The 14,936-nt window shown below is 40.3% G+C and overlaps 1 protein-coding gene across 1 annotated transcript; it reads left to right on the plus strand.

The window, feature by feature from the left end:
* Positions 1–12,910: 12,910 nt before the first annotated feature.
* Positions 12,911–13,852, plus strand: LOC124960208 (olfactory receptor 56A4). The gene has a single exon (XM_047518837.1). It carries the CDS (start codon positions 12,911–12,913, stop codon positions 13,850–13,852), a length of 942 nt encoding a protein of 313 aa, XP_047374793.1.
* The last annotated feature ends 1,084 nt before the right edge of the window (positions 13,853–14,936 follow it).

Raw genomic sequence — 14,936 nt, forward strand, 5'->3', positions numbered from 1 at the left:
TATCTTATACCAAAAATTATATATAAATATTTAAATTTTAATATGTACAAAGAAAAGCACAGATGAAATATCCAACAGGTCGTTTACACTAATTATTTCTGATGGTTAGATTTTTGTTGGATTTTAAATAATATACAATAGTATTTAATTTGAATTTTAGAATGCTGATGCTTTATTGTGTAATCGGGGGGGTGGGGATTAAAAACTACTACTACTGATAGACTGGGCTGTATTGTTTAGTGTGAGATGTCAAAGAACCAGTATTAAATGGGTGAGAGAAATGCAACAGCATTGGTTAAGTAAATAAATGTAATATGTCCACAAATGTATGGGCACGTTTGAAGGTCACCAGTCAGACATGCTTGGAGCAGCAGAAAAAGTAAGGATGGGAGGACTGAGAACTACAAAGTAGCACTTTCATTTTTTATTGGTTGGATCGTATGTCCCTTTTTAAAATTTCAGTTTCAGCTATCAGTCTGTTCCAGTGCTATCTCTGCTTGGTCCCATGTGTCCCTGATGCACACCCAGTAGAAGTGAATAGGGCTGTGTTACTAAGTTCTCTGTGGGAACAGCTCATGCCCTGCTTGCCCACAGAGCTGTTATCTGCTCTCCTCACGGTATCTGTTACGGATGGGCCCCATCCTCCGGGGCAGTGGAAAGGGCCGAGAGGTCTATCGAAGCAGCAGGCTGCTGCAATGACACCAAGCCCAAACAAATTTATAAAGGGCATCAAGAGAATACATTTCTGCACATTTTCTAGTTCACGTACCTTCCAGGCAATGATAATTACAGGTAGGTCAAATGAGACAAAAAGGAAATTAAATTGCTTATTATCTAGCTAAAATATTTATCTAAAATCTGTGAAAGATACCACAGGCTAAACATGAAAATATATCTGAGTTAGCCTGAAATCTGACCTTCTCCAAACTCCTCTCATATTTGCCTACCCTACAGTACGCAATTGTACTGTATGCAGCTCTTCCCATAACTATTAATTACTTTATTCACATGCATTTATTTTTCATCAGAATGTCATCAGAAGAAATGATGACGTGTGGGTTTCCCATTGCTGGGAAAACTGGATATGGTTGTGTGCTTAGTTCAGCCTGTGCCTAAAACTTAACCTTACTTATTAAAGGCCCTATTGTTAACTTATGCTTGTGTTTGATCCACAAAAACACCTTTCTCAGGATCTAACTTTGGGTCAACTTTCCAAGTATCCTTGGAATTGTGATCCTACAGACACAACTGTTGTACATCAAGGTCCCCAGGCCATTGCCAGAGTCCCCATCACACTGCCATCCACCCACTTTGTGCCTTGACTTCACTCCTTGTCCACCTTAGATTGACTGGCCCATTATTTAGTGAGTCCCTTAGAAATAACCCAACGTCTTTCCTTTCCCTTTATTGTAGATACTTGAAAAAATCCCAGTTCTCTTTACATACAAATAAATACCTGTCCCCCACTATGAAATTTGAAGTTTACTTGAAAAAATAATCCCATATATGTGGATATTTCTTTTAATGTTTCACATTAAATTTGTCTTCACAAACTTCAAGACTTGGTGGTAAGGAAGTAACAAGTCTCCTGGAATGAAACTATCTGGAGGAAAAAGAGTCTATGAAGAAAGATTCGTCAAACTGGTGTCATTGACTAATCATGTCCATAAAGCACGTCATTAACCCACTGTGAGCAAGTTGGGGGGATTCTGGTGAAGGGTTCTGAGTATCTCCCTCTTCATCCCTCCCCAAATCTGGAATATGACACCAGGTTTAACACCTTCCTTGTGTTATGTTTTTTTCTTAAAATTAAGAAATCATTTTAAAATTATGAAAAAAAAGGGGAGTCTATATTGGTGGCCAATGTTCAAAAGAAAGACAGAAGTATTTTTGAGGGAACAATACTACATTTCCCACAAACAGAGAGCTTTGTACATCATCCTAATATTGTTTCAGGATACATTAAGCCTATGAGTGTTACCAATGAGACTTGTGACTTCAGACACCAAGTATGGGACTCAGTTCCAAGGTTGTGCAGTCACGGAATCGAAACAGCTGTGGCATTATTGCCACTAGTAAACTTTTCTTTATCTTCAGGTCAACAGTGCCTCTTTGTGGCTACCAATGGCAATAACAGTACTGGAATAAATTTGTTTCTGTGGTGTTTGAAAGCAGGTTGACAACTGTTTTAGAAATTTCCTGGGGATTTCTAACATTAGTAAGTAGGGTAGTAGGTCCCTTTGTGAAGACACTGTACTTCCTGTTCATAAGGTACAAGGGAATTTGAATGATTTAGAAATGTAACAGCCAGAAAAGTATGCTCTGATTTTCTTTTCTCCTGGGGCATTTAGAAGTGAGTATCAAATCAAAGACAAGATTCAAGTATTTATCAGTTTAGTGCATACCCTTGTTATTTCATAATCTATTACACTATAAGTATTGGGCTAAGGGCTCTATGCAATAATAATATTTATTCATTTCTTCACCTATTCAACCAAAAATTCTTGAGTTTTTTAATGTATGATTAGCACTCTGATATTTACCTACAGGTAAACTACTTTCTGAGAGACCATTGTCAAAATAGCCCATGAATTATTGCTATTCTTGCTTTTTCAGATGAGGCAACTGAGAAAAACTGTTTTAAGTGGTTATTTAGCTAGTAGTGACCAGAGTCGGGAGTAAGAAATTAGGCAAACTTGCTACCTAATTCCAGTTTTCCTACTACATTGTCTAGGGACTGAGCTATATTTTTGGACTTCAGTGTTCTGAAGTTTTTCATGTTGTACACAGCAAAGGGAGAGCAGCTTTGAATTAGTCAATACAAGTAAAGTTGCTTATTATAGCAATGATATCTCAGTGGCTTAACAATAAAAGTTTACTTCTGACCCACATTCCATTTCAATGCATGGAGACTCTGCTCCATGTCAATATTTAGGAACTCACCTTTCTTCTAATCTGAGGATTCTCCATGTTCTAGGTCCTCCACTGGTGCCTCTGAATCTGGCTGTTAGGCAAGTGAAGAGACAGTATGTGTAGGAGGTTTTAGGGACACAAATTGGGAGGCTTACATCATTTCCTCCATGGTTCCACTGGCCAGATTCCTTATATAGATCTAGCTGCCTGAAGGGAGGCTGGTCATAGATATTCATTTCTCTTACTCCCTCATATAAAATATACTTGCCCATTTCCCCAGGAAGAGCACCCAAATGCTAACCTGATCTCTGTATTCAACACAAAGTCCAAGATCTCCGGGTGTACCTGGCTGTCTCCATCAGGTCCAAGAGTAATTCCTCTTGGACTGTGTCATTCCTCCTCCCTTCACATGTTTAATTGTGGAGCAGAAATTGGGTACCAGCCATAAAGATTCTCATCTGAAAATGAAGCATGGAATTTCTTTAAGTAGAATCCTTCTAATTGGTAACACTGAAATACTTTGGGCGTAGATGCTGTCCTGACACAGTAGATGTTCCCTGAGTAGAGGCTGGTTTTGTTCTCTGGGAGAAATCTCCTGATGATGGTATTTATATCCTCACCATTGTTTCTCCTGTCATTCTGCCTTTAGAAGTTTGTTCCTTTTTCTCTGTGTCAGACATTGGAGAGTGTGACATCTTTTTGTAGTGACCCTACATTTCATCTACTCATGGTTATAAAATATTAGGACCAGTAACTTTTAAAAGTTTAAATCAAAACTTTCCTTTGAAAGTCAAGTTCTTATTTCTTTGGCAGTAAAAAAAATCCTCAAATACCTGACAGGTTTCTCATCCATTTGTATCAGGTCAGTTCCATTTATTAGTAACTACCCTTGAAGGATTTTTGTAGGCATACTATCAAATTTTTTACCTTTGTTGTCTTTGCCCTTTCCTTATTCCATTATTTTCCTACTTAATAATGTTTATTTTAAGACTATCACACTTGAGCAGGAAAGCTATACACCTAATTTGTTGTCTTCTCAGGGATGATTTATGAGTTACTCAAAATCATCTTTAAACTTTCTGTTAACATTTGACTTCCCAAAATAGCAGGACAATTCTTTAAGATTCCATATTTATGTGGCATCTCTATTATTATCAGTTTCTCCTTGAAACCAGCCAAGTTTCTGCTAAAGGAATCTGTTTCTCACAATATTTTGTCAAATGCAATGAACACTGGCAAACATATTCTGATTTTGAATTGTTATAGCTATTTCCCCTAGAGTTATCATGTAGGAGGCATGCCATCTTTCCTCGTTATGGGATCTTTCTAGTATTGGATGGCAGCTTTCTCACAGTCGCCAGGCTCAGTCAGGACAGCTTCTCAGCTGTCGAAGCACAATTCCGGCTTCTCAGTGGTTCCGCGGTGTGTGGAGGGGGACCTTCTCTTTCATGCAGTCATTCTGCAACTGGCCTCCTTCCATGTTCTGGTTGTACTATTTTTTAAAGCTTCAGCCTCTTTCAGGGGAGTATCTGCATCTGGTTAGAGGTCAGAGGAATAGAGAGCATCAAGGAGGAAGAACTGCATAGCATTTCGCTGGCCAGATTTAGTCTTTTACCTCCACTTAGTACAAGTGAGCCTGGAGAGTGTAATTTGTATGTCTAGAAGGAAAAGAACACTTTTTGATAAACTTAGGTATATCCCTGTCATTCATGTATATTTGTTGCATAGCTGAGATCCAAATTGTGGGGCTGGATGGGAAAGAAGTGCTAGGAGAAAGTCTGGTGACTTCTGTGGCTATCCTGGTCTCTCAGACCTGTCAGCCGAGAGCCTGGCCAGGTCTGCTTCTCATTTGTCTCCTTCAGGTGGCTTATTAAGTTATTAGACTGCCAGATTTCTTAGTCTTAGACTCCTAGAGAGAGAGAGGCAAAGAAGCCTGTTTAGCTCCATGCCGTCTTTCTCAGTCAGCCTGGTACCTATGGCTGGAAGGAAGAAAGCCCACTTTCTAAGCTTCAACAACAAGGTTAACAGGAGGGTGCAGGGATCAAAGTCCTTTCCCTTACTCAGTTACTAGGTTAGACATATCCAAAATGTTCCTGAAATCTGCCTTCACATTCTGCTTATAACGGTGTCAGGAGCCTGGTATTTAATTCACACAGTGCGTTTTCCGCTCAGCCTTTGAGTTACGCAGAGTTCTTGTGTTTCTCAGGGGATACTGTTGCTAGGACATCGCGGTGGAGAGGAAGTAGACAGGTCAATATTTCAGGGAAAAAAGTCCTGGGTATATCTCAGCAAAGCCACTGACTTTTTTTTTTAATACTGTTTATTTATTTACTTCATATGGTGCTGAGAATCGAAGTCAGTGCCTTGCACATGCTAGTCAAGTACTCTACCACTGAGCTACTATAGCCCCAGCCCAAAGCCACTGACTTTTAATGCATTTCCAGTTGACTCTCCATATCTGTGGGTCCTGCATTCAAGGATTCAACCAATCACAGGCTGTGGTATCATTGTTGGTAGGCCTATGGTGACTGGGTTTGAAATAAACATGTACAGATTTTTTTCTTATTATTGTTACCCAAACAATATAGTATACAACTATTTACATAACATTTAAATGGCATTATATATTACAAGTAATCTAGAGATAATTTAAAGTATGCTGGGGGATGTACATAGGTTATACTTGAATATTGCTCTGTTTTATACAAGGGATTTGAACACTGATAGATTTTTGGTATCTATGGGGTCCTGGAACCAATCTATTCTGGGTACCAGAGGATGACTGTACTTGGATGCTTATAATAGAAAGAGCTATGTCTTGCTTGAGAAAGAGGCTGAGAGTTTCCATGGATCTATGTACCTATGCTTACCCCTTAAAAAGTAAATACTGATTTGTCTGTAGGTGGATCCACACATCCATGTATTGTACAGTTGTAAAATTGTCTCCTTGACTTTTTCAGTTGTATCATTGACTTAAGAGAAATGGGAAGAACCCTCTATGTTTACACAGCCAATTAATGTCAATGAGAATATATTTCTGAGACCATAAAATTACTCTTATTATCATTTCTTTTTCCTGTTGTATGGTAAATCCTGCCTTGCTTAGTACCATCAACATCACTTTCTTAGCCCAATGGATTGCAGAGATCATCAAGCTAACACATTATGATGAGATCTCTTTCTTCCTCTTCGCCACACAGTGATGAATGGTGCGTCTAAACGCTCTTGAGAAAAATCCTTCTACACTCACTATGATTTATTGTCATAGTGAAACTTGGATTTTTAGTTTAAAAGTCAGGCTCTGTAGCCTAGCTGTGTCATTGTCTGCTGTTTGAATTGGGAATCTGATTTAAATTCTCCACATTTTAGTTTTATCATCTCCGAAGCAAGGATAAGCTTCATTATTGTGCTGTTTGATTTTTATTCAATAACATCTATAAAAACACCAACTACAATCACTGAACATCTTTGTATTTTTCCTTTCTGGTCTTTGTACCCCTATTTCTTCTTCCTTCTTTTCTTCTATCCTTTCATCTATCTTTTAAAAAAGTTTTCAGTGTATATATTTAAGCTGTATAATGGGATTTTTTATACAGTGGTTACATAGTAAAATTCATACTACAGTTGAACTAATTAATATATCCATCTCTTCATGTAATTACCTTTCTTCTTTTTTTAGTGGCAAGAACACTTAAGATCTACTGTTTTAGCGCATTTCAAGGGTGTAACACTTTATTATTAACTATAGTCCCTGTATTGCACTTTGGTCTCTAGGACTTGTTCATCCTTCCTAATTTAATCTTTGTACCCTTTGACCAACATTTCCCCATTTACCCCACTGACTACCTGCTGGTTGCCATTACTCTATTCTCTGCCTCTCTGAATTCTAAGTTCTTAGATTCCACACATAAAGTGGGTCTGGGCAGTATTTTTCCCTGACTTATTTCACCTTGCATAGTGTCATCTTCTTTATTTAGATTCTCCAAGTGCCGGTTATGTCTTCCATCTTCCCTTTATTTTCAATGGCAAATTAGACCTTAAATAATATATTCTCCTGGGAAGGGTGCCATGGGGCCCAGGTTCCTGGTACCTAACAAAGGTACTAACTCCTGTGAGCAGTGGGGAGGGAAGGGACACGCAGAGCAATGAGCACTGCCTTGCATCCAGCAGTCAGAAACAGCAGCAGTGCAGCCCTCTGCAGCTGGTGAGTCTCAAGCTGGGGCCAGGAAAATGAGAAGGGAGATCCCGAGAAGTGAGGCAAGTTCAGGAGACTGGTGTGGAAAGCAGAGGGGACTCTTTCAGTAGGGGCTCATGTAGTAGATGTTGCCTCTGGGTCCTGGTGCAAGCAGGGCACTGACCTCACTGACCTAAGATTGCGATTTCCCTCAGAGCTGAGTCTGAGTCTTCTGTGGTTTGTAGACCTAAAACCTCATAGGCGTAGACCTTCACCCATATCAGAGATAGGAGAACAGGGCTCTGTACCAGCCTGGGCTGGAATTTTCCTTTCTATCCTGGCCTAAACTCAACTGTGAGGCAAAGTGACCACTCCTCTTTCTAGACGGTCAGAGCTTGGCTCTCACAGTGTCATTTTGGTTGGTTCAAGATCTGTCAGATCAGCCGGGCCCAGTAGTGGATGCCTGTAATTCCAGGAACTTGGGAGACTGAGGCAGGAGGGTCTTGAGTTCAAAGCCAGCCTCAGCAAAAGCAAGTTGCTAAGCAACTCAGTGAGACCCTGTCTCTAAATCAAATACAAAATAGGGCTAGAGATGTGGCTCAGTGGTCGAGTGCCCCTGAGTTCCATCCCTGGTACCAAAAAAAAAGTCTATCTGGTATTTCCAGACTGACAGTCAGGGTCAGAGGTCATGCCTTCTGTTCACTGATGCCTAGAACAAAGAATCACTACATCCACCTTCTGTGAATGTCCATCTGTGAGTAGAAATTGATGGGGTTGAAGTACTGAAGATGGAAGCATCAGAGCAATGACCTGATGCCCCAAAAGTCAACAATTCCCCATTCCTCAGGTCAGGAGATGGTAAGGGAAAGAGAGGAAGAAGGAGGGGGTAAGTCCTAGTTACTAGTAGGGAATTTTAAAACAAAGCTGAAAGTACCTTATTATCTGGAAGAATCTTTCTGTACTATACGAGTTTTGAGAAGGACACATTTTCCCCTGTATTAGTTGAAAGATTGGAGACATTCTTGAATCTCACTTTGCCCTGTCTCTTCAGACTGACACTATTCTCACCCTCCTCCCTGCCTTTCAAATATATCCTTTTTCTTCCCTTTTCCTGGCTACCACCTATGTCCAGATCTTAACTGCTTTTCTTTCAGACTTCAGGAGTTTGCAGAAAGTCTCCCTGTCTTTGTGATTCCCCTTTGACTTATTCCATTACAACTGAGTGCTTGTGTTCCTACAAAATTCTTATGTTGAAATTCAAACTTCTGGGTTGGTGGTATGAGAAGGTGGAGCCTTTTGGAGGGTGACTAGGTTTTGAGGGTCAAGCATGCATTTAGTGCCTTTATGATAGAGATCACACGAATATGCTAGCACCTTCTACCATGTGAGGACATAGTGAGAAAATGCTTTGTGAATTAGGAAATGGGTCCTCACTAGACCCTGAATCTACTGGTTTGATCCTAGACTTCCCAGTTTTTAGAACTGTTTTGAGAAATAGATTTCTATTATTTATAAACAACTCAGTCAGAGGTATTTTGTTATAGCAGCAGAAATGGACTAAACTATATCAATAGCATATCACTTCCCTTTTCCAAATATTCTCTGACTCCCTACAGTGTGCATGATGATGCCTACACTCAGGACTGCTAAGGATCTTCACAAGGCTGCCACTGCTTACCTTCAACACTGTCCCCTGATTCTCTACTCCCTGCCTTCTTCCCCCAAAGGACTTAGCATCTACCAGATCCTACTGCCTCATCACTATCATAACCCTATACAGGTCTTTCTGTTCTGACCATTGCCTAAAAGGAGACTTTTCAGTCTTCTCTCTTTTGTAACTTTCTTTGTTGCTGTTAGATTTCTGTTTCCTGACCTAATAGGACTTTAGGAAATTATAGCATTTTTTTCCTTCTAGCAACAACACCTACAGTTAAGTTTCATTTGTTCTATTCCCTAAATGGGAAAACCAACACCATGGAGTTTAAATAGTTTTGGTGATCACACCAGGAGTATGGGTCAGAACTGTAATTAATTTCTGTTTGGGAAGTTTAGGATTTTCAAAATGAAAATCCTTGGATCAAATTTATTATCTTCTCAGGCAGTCAGACACTTTCTCAAACACACCTCAACTCTCCTGGAGGAGCCTTGTCCAGTGGGACAGGTGTGCACAATCAGTAATTCCAGCCACACTGATTATATGCTGTGGCCCCTCTCATCCTGCTAGGATTTCTTGACTCTCTCCTGCTTCCTTGTCTGTGGCAGCCGTTACCCTTCTTAGTACTTGACTACTTGCTCTTGGTTTAGTCAGAGGGAGAACAGATGGTATCGGAAACAACTGGAATCCTAGCAGATAAATGTTCTGAATGCGGATCCCATATTCTTGGAAAATTGGAGCCTGGCAAAAAGAAAGCACTGACAATTTTACTCACCAGATAAACGGATTGCTTAGATTTATTTGTCTAAAACTTACTCTTTCTATTCTACCTTTGGTGAACCTCAACTATTCGGACACTTTTCTTGAAGGTATCTAGTTCTGGTCCTCAAAGAGGTGTCTTCTGGGAGAGTTTTGATCTCTTTAGAATCTTTGAGATACTCCATTTTTACTAGGCATTCTTCACTAAGATGTGAAATTAATTCCAAAGAAAATAGTTTCACTAGCTCAAGATAGATAGTGAAAGAAAGGAGAGGGTTTGGCCTGGGGCTAGGGGCTGGCCTGATGGTAATCTGATCTTCTGGCAGAATCACCTTTTGGATACCTATGTTGGGAATACTTGCAGTCAGATATCTATGTTTTACAAATATGTGCTCCCATCCAGAGTATGGAAAGCTGAAGATTCCTAAGATAAAATATCTTTTGGGGCAGGGGCTAAGATATCTGAAGGTAACTGTATTTTATGCCAAACAGAAAGAACTTTCCCTCTTATCTCCAAAAATGTCCATGAACACAGGCAATTCCCTCCGACCTCAGAGAAAAAGGCATTTCTATTCCAGATAACTGGACAATTGCTTTCATCTTACAACTTAAAAATAGTATTATAGCTGGGGGTCCAACACAGATTTTTTTCCCCCCATGTGGGAGAGCCAATTTCATGTTTTTCATTCTGTTTTTTTTTTTTTTTTTCCCCCATCACCAAAGTACCCAACACAAGGCCACAAGTTTTGCCATGTGGATAAGTGCTTACTCTTGGCTTCCAGACTGAACGATTTCTTTTGCAAAGAGAAGAGTGGAGGGAAGCTAGAAACTCTGTCCCTGTCATTGTTTTATTCAAGAACTCTCACTGATGGTATTGAATCAATTCTCTGCTATCCTCTCTGGAACTTTATTCCATCGAATATTCCCTTTTGCTTCCGAATCAACAACTACCAACACCACTTGAAAAATGCTTAGTCTAAACTTTAGACTTAAAAACATGCTTAGATTTTTCTCATTTTTGAAAATATGCCAATATTTTACCCATTTTTTTCCTTCAAAAAACAAAAAACACGTTTTCACTTGCGGTCTGAATTTCCTAGACATATTATAGTTTGAATGATTGTTGGAAAAATTTTTTTATGTAAAAGTAATGATTTAATGACTATAAACAAGACAAAGCAATAGAATTGTGCTTCTTTTGCAGACTGGGGACAATGAAATGTTTAACTACAATTTTCCATACAAGATTGTTGAAAAACTTTATTCAGATATTTTGCCAATATCTCAGGCATAAGACTTTAAATATAAATCTGCTTTAAAATCCTCTTTTTTTTTCCCATTCTCATCTCTAATTTCTTAGTAAAGTTTATTTTTTCTGTCACATGAGCTGAAAAAATGGAACCTAATTGCTAACACTGTGACATAGGATTGAAGGCCCTGTCTTATTCATCTTTCTTCAGTTTGTTTCACATTTCCTTGATGGATAACAAGTGGCAAGTACATGCATGCTTGGGCATGGCTAAATAATAATTCCTCGAGTGCTTCTTTTCAGTCATCACCCACATGTAATTTTTCTGACTTTGATTTTGGAATGTCATTTAATTCCTTTTTTTTTTTTTTTTTGTTTGTACCATGAACTGAACCTAGGGTTACATCCCCAGGTCTTTTTATTTTTTTATATTGAGACAGGGTCTTGCTAAGTTTCTTAGGACCTCACTAAGTTGCTGAGACTGGCTTTGAATTTTTGATCCTTCTGCCTCAGCCTACCAAACCTGGTATTACAGGTGAGTGCCACCATCAATTCATGTCTTAATGTCCATCCTAAAATAAAGAAATGGCCTTTGGTATAAGGAAGGGGATCACTATCTAAGGAGCAGGCAGGGGCTTAATACAGTTTTGGAGACAGGACAATTCAGAGGGTCCTTCTCAGTAGTCACCCAGACAGTAGAGGAGGAAGAAGACTCCACAGAGACCAGGAGTCTCACCCTTTGTTTTCATAGTGAACTGTCTGAGGTTGGGCTTCCTCAGAGAAGGAAAAGAAAGGATTAACAGTATAGCATTCAAGGTACCTTAAGAACAGCTCATCTCTGCATAGTAGTCCTGTGAACGACTGGCTCATTGCCTGACAAGAGCAGTACAAGTCAAGAAACCCACATGGGCTAGCTGAAGATAGCCAGGCTACTTAGACCTCCAGATGTGGAAGGGTACTCTTAGGGCCAAACCCTTATCATTCCCGAAACCTCTGGATCTCTTTTAACTTTCTTCCCAGGCTTACACTATATTTCTCCTGCCTTCTAAGATTCAAAGTGTGTTCCTATTTTGGAGTTCTCTTCAAAGATCCTGCCTTTCATTTGAAGATGTACCACAGGTTTTCATCTTCTTCCTGATGTAACCTTCAATCTCTGTCACCAGGGCAAGACAATCATAGTCCTCTCCAAACCAAAGAAAGTCCTTTTGAGCCTTTGCAAAGAAAAACAGTAGCAAATAATTCAGTAAGTGGATGGCAAACACTATGGCTTTAAAATGAAACTCTCTTTGGGAAGGGAAGAAATCATTGCCCTTGGGAGATGTTCAGGGCTGCTCTACCTCTACCTCTATATGCTGGTACTTCCTGAAGAATGAAAATAAAGAATCCTCAGGTCAGACCTTGTCCAGGTCTGAGGAGTAGAGGCTGGGTTTTCCTTGGGCCTGCATGGAGTCAGCTACGTAGAGCTCTTCATGTAGCCTTGTCTTCTAAACATAGAAGAAAGGAAGGGAGAGAGGGAGGAAAAAAGAAAGGGAGGAAGTGTTTCTTTAAGTAATTATCCTTGTGGAGGTGGAGTAGATTAGTGGCTGAAAACAGGGACCCTAGATTTGTACTCTGTGGCTCACAGTCCTGGCTTTTCCACTTACTGGCTCTCTATCCGTAATCTAACTACTCTGTTCTCCCTTATCTCCCTTTTGTTATCTATAAAATTAGTGTGACAATACTAATTACTCTTTAGTACTTTTTTTACTCTTTTTAAAAATCATTATTATTTTTTTGTTTTTACAGACTGCATTTGGACCCACCTTTTGACCCAGTTATTTCACTCCTTGGTTTATACCCAAAGGACTTAAAATTAGCATACTACACTATTTTTTAAAAAAATGAAATGAAATAGTGAATGTAACAGCATTCAACATAGTGCCTGGCCCCTCATACATGCTCAGATAATTGTTAATGACAATGATGATGTTAACAATGTTAATGACTTAATGTTGGTGATGATGATGATGATGGTGATTATTTTAAAATTTCATTGAGATGGGTTTGGGCTCCAGTGGAAACCGGAAGTCTACCACATCCAAATACGTACCTTCTGTGATCACATACTTCAGACCTTCATTGTAAGGTACTTTGTATTTCTAGTTTGATCAGGATGTGTTCTATGACATCATCCAGCAACTTCTCGACAGCACAGATCTCTGAATTCCTCCTCATCTGCTTCCCTAACTACCAGAGTTGGCAGCACTGGCTGTCCCTGCCCCTCTGCCTGCTCTTCCTCCTGGCCATGGGGGCCAACGCCACCCTCCTGATCACCATCCGCCTGGAGGCCTCTCTGCATGAGCCCATGTACTACCTGCTCAGCCTCCTCTCCCTGCTGGACATGGTGCTCTGCCTCACCGTCATCCCCAAGGTCCTGGCCATCTTCTGGTTTGACCTCAGACCCATCAGCTTCTCTGCCTGCTTCCTCCAGATGTTCATCATGAACAGTTTCCTGACCATGGAGTCCTGCACTTTCATGGTCATGGCTTATGACCGCTATGTGGCCATCTGCCATCCACTACGGTACTCCTCCATCATCACTAGCGAGTTTGTGGTCAGGGCTGCTGTCTTTGTAATAGCTCGAAATGTCCTCTTTTCCCTTCCTGTTCCCATCCTTTCTGCTAGACTAAGATACTGTGCAGGAAACATCATAAAGAACTGCATCTGCACTAACATGTCTGTGTCCAAACTGTCTTGTGACGACATCACCTTCAACCAGCTCTACCAATTCGTGGCAGGCTGGACACTGCTGGGTTCTGACCTCATCCTTATTGTTCTCTCCTACTCCTTTATCTTGAAAGTTGTGCTAAGGATCAAGGCTGAGGGTGCTGTGGCCAAGGCCCTGAGCACATGTGGGTCCCACTTCATCCTCATCCTCTTCTTCAGCACAGTGCTGCTGGTTCTGGTCATCACGAACCTGGCCAGGGAGAGGATTCCCCTAGATGTCCCCATCCTGCTCAACATCCTGCACCACCTCATTCCCCCAGCTCTGAACCCCATTGTTTATGGTGTGAGAACCAAGGAGATCAAGCAGGGAATCCAGAACCTGCTGAGGAGGGTGTAAGAGCCTCCTTTGAAGTTGTTAATAAAAAGTAAGAAAATAAGGAACTACCTACCTTTATGTTACAAAGAAAATAAACATTTTCGATTTTGGAGTGAGCTCTGATTCTGCTTTTCTCAATATCTCAGACAACAATGAAAAAATTTATTTGTGCATCTTCATTTTCTGTTGCTTCACAGGAAAACACTCCTTTGCTAGATTTTGTGGTGACCTGGGACTTTTCTCTGATCTAATCCTCAACCAAGGGTCTTGAGAAGTCTTAGCTGAATAGAGCTGAATCAGAGTGGGAGTGTCTGACCACTAAAGAAACAAGCTTTTAAAGATGTACCTCAAAAGACATGCCTATCTTCTGATGTGCAAAAGACAGATTCCTTTCCCATCTCCAATTCAGCCCAACAAAGCCCTGCCTGGCTTTTGTGCCATGAAGGGATTTTTGGACTGAAGTACAGATGTCAATCCTGGAGCTTAGGTTCTTGGGGTTCAGTGCTTTGTCCTGAACACACCCAATGCTCTTTGGCCACTATGGCAACTGTGCCATCCATGGGTTCCTCTGATCCTCCTAGACCCAGTTAAGATGTTCAGTGTGTACAGCCACCTCTCTGAGTGCAGCATTTCCTATTTTCTTTCTTTCTTTCTTTCTTTCTTTCTTTCTTTCTTTCTTTCTTTCTTCCTTTCTTCCTTTCTTCCTTTCTTTCTTCCTTTCCCTCTCTCTCTCCTCTAAATTTTATTCTTTTTCTTTTTTTTGAAGAAAAATGACAACATAATTTTTGGGGAGTGGGGTGGGAAGAATAGTTATATATTCTTTTCTTCATTATTTTTGTGTAATCTTCACTTTATCTCATCTTACCTGACTCTAAAAAACTTAGAACTTAGAACTGTGGGGAAAAAGGTACACTCATACATTGCTGGTGGGGTTGCAAATAAGTGCAACCACTCTGGAAAGCAGTGTGGAGATTCCTTAGAAAACTTCAAATGGAACCACCATTTGACCCAGCTATCCCACTCCTCGGGCTATACCCAAAGGACTTAAAATCAGCATTCTACAGAGATACAGCCACATCAATGTTCATAGTTGCTCAATTCACAA

The sequence above is a fragment of the Sciurus carolinensis genome, chromosome 11, assembly GCF_902686445.1.
Source record: "Sciurus carolinensis chromosome 11, mSciCar1.2, whole genome shotgun sequence".
NCBI lineage: Eukaryota > Metazoa > Chordata > Mammalia > Rodentia > Sciuridae > Sciurus > Sciurus carolinensis.

Excerpts from the sequence above, each read along its gene's own strand:
- LOC124960208 (XM_047518837.1), top strand. The coding sequence starts at position 12,911 with ATGACATCATCCAGCAACTTCTCGACAGCACAGATCTCTGAATTCCTC.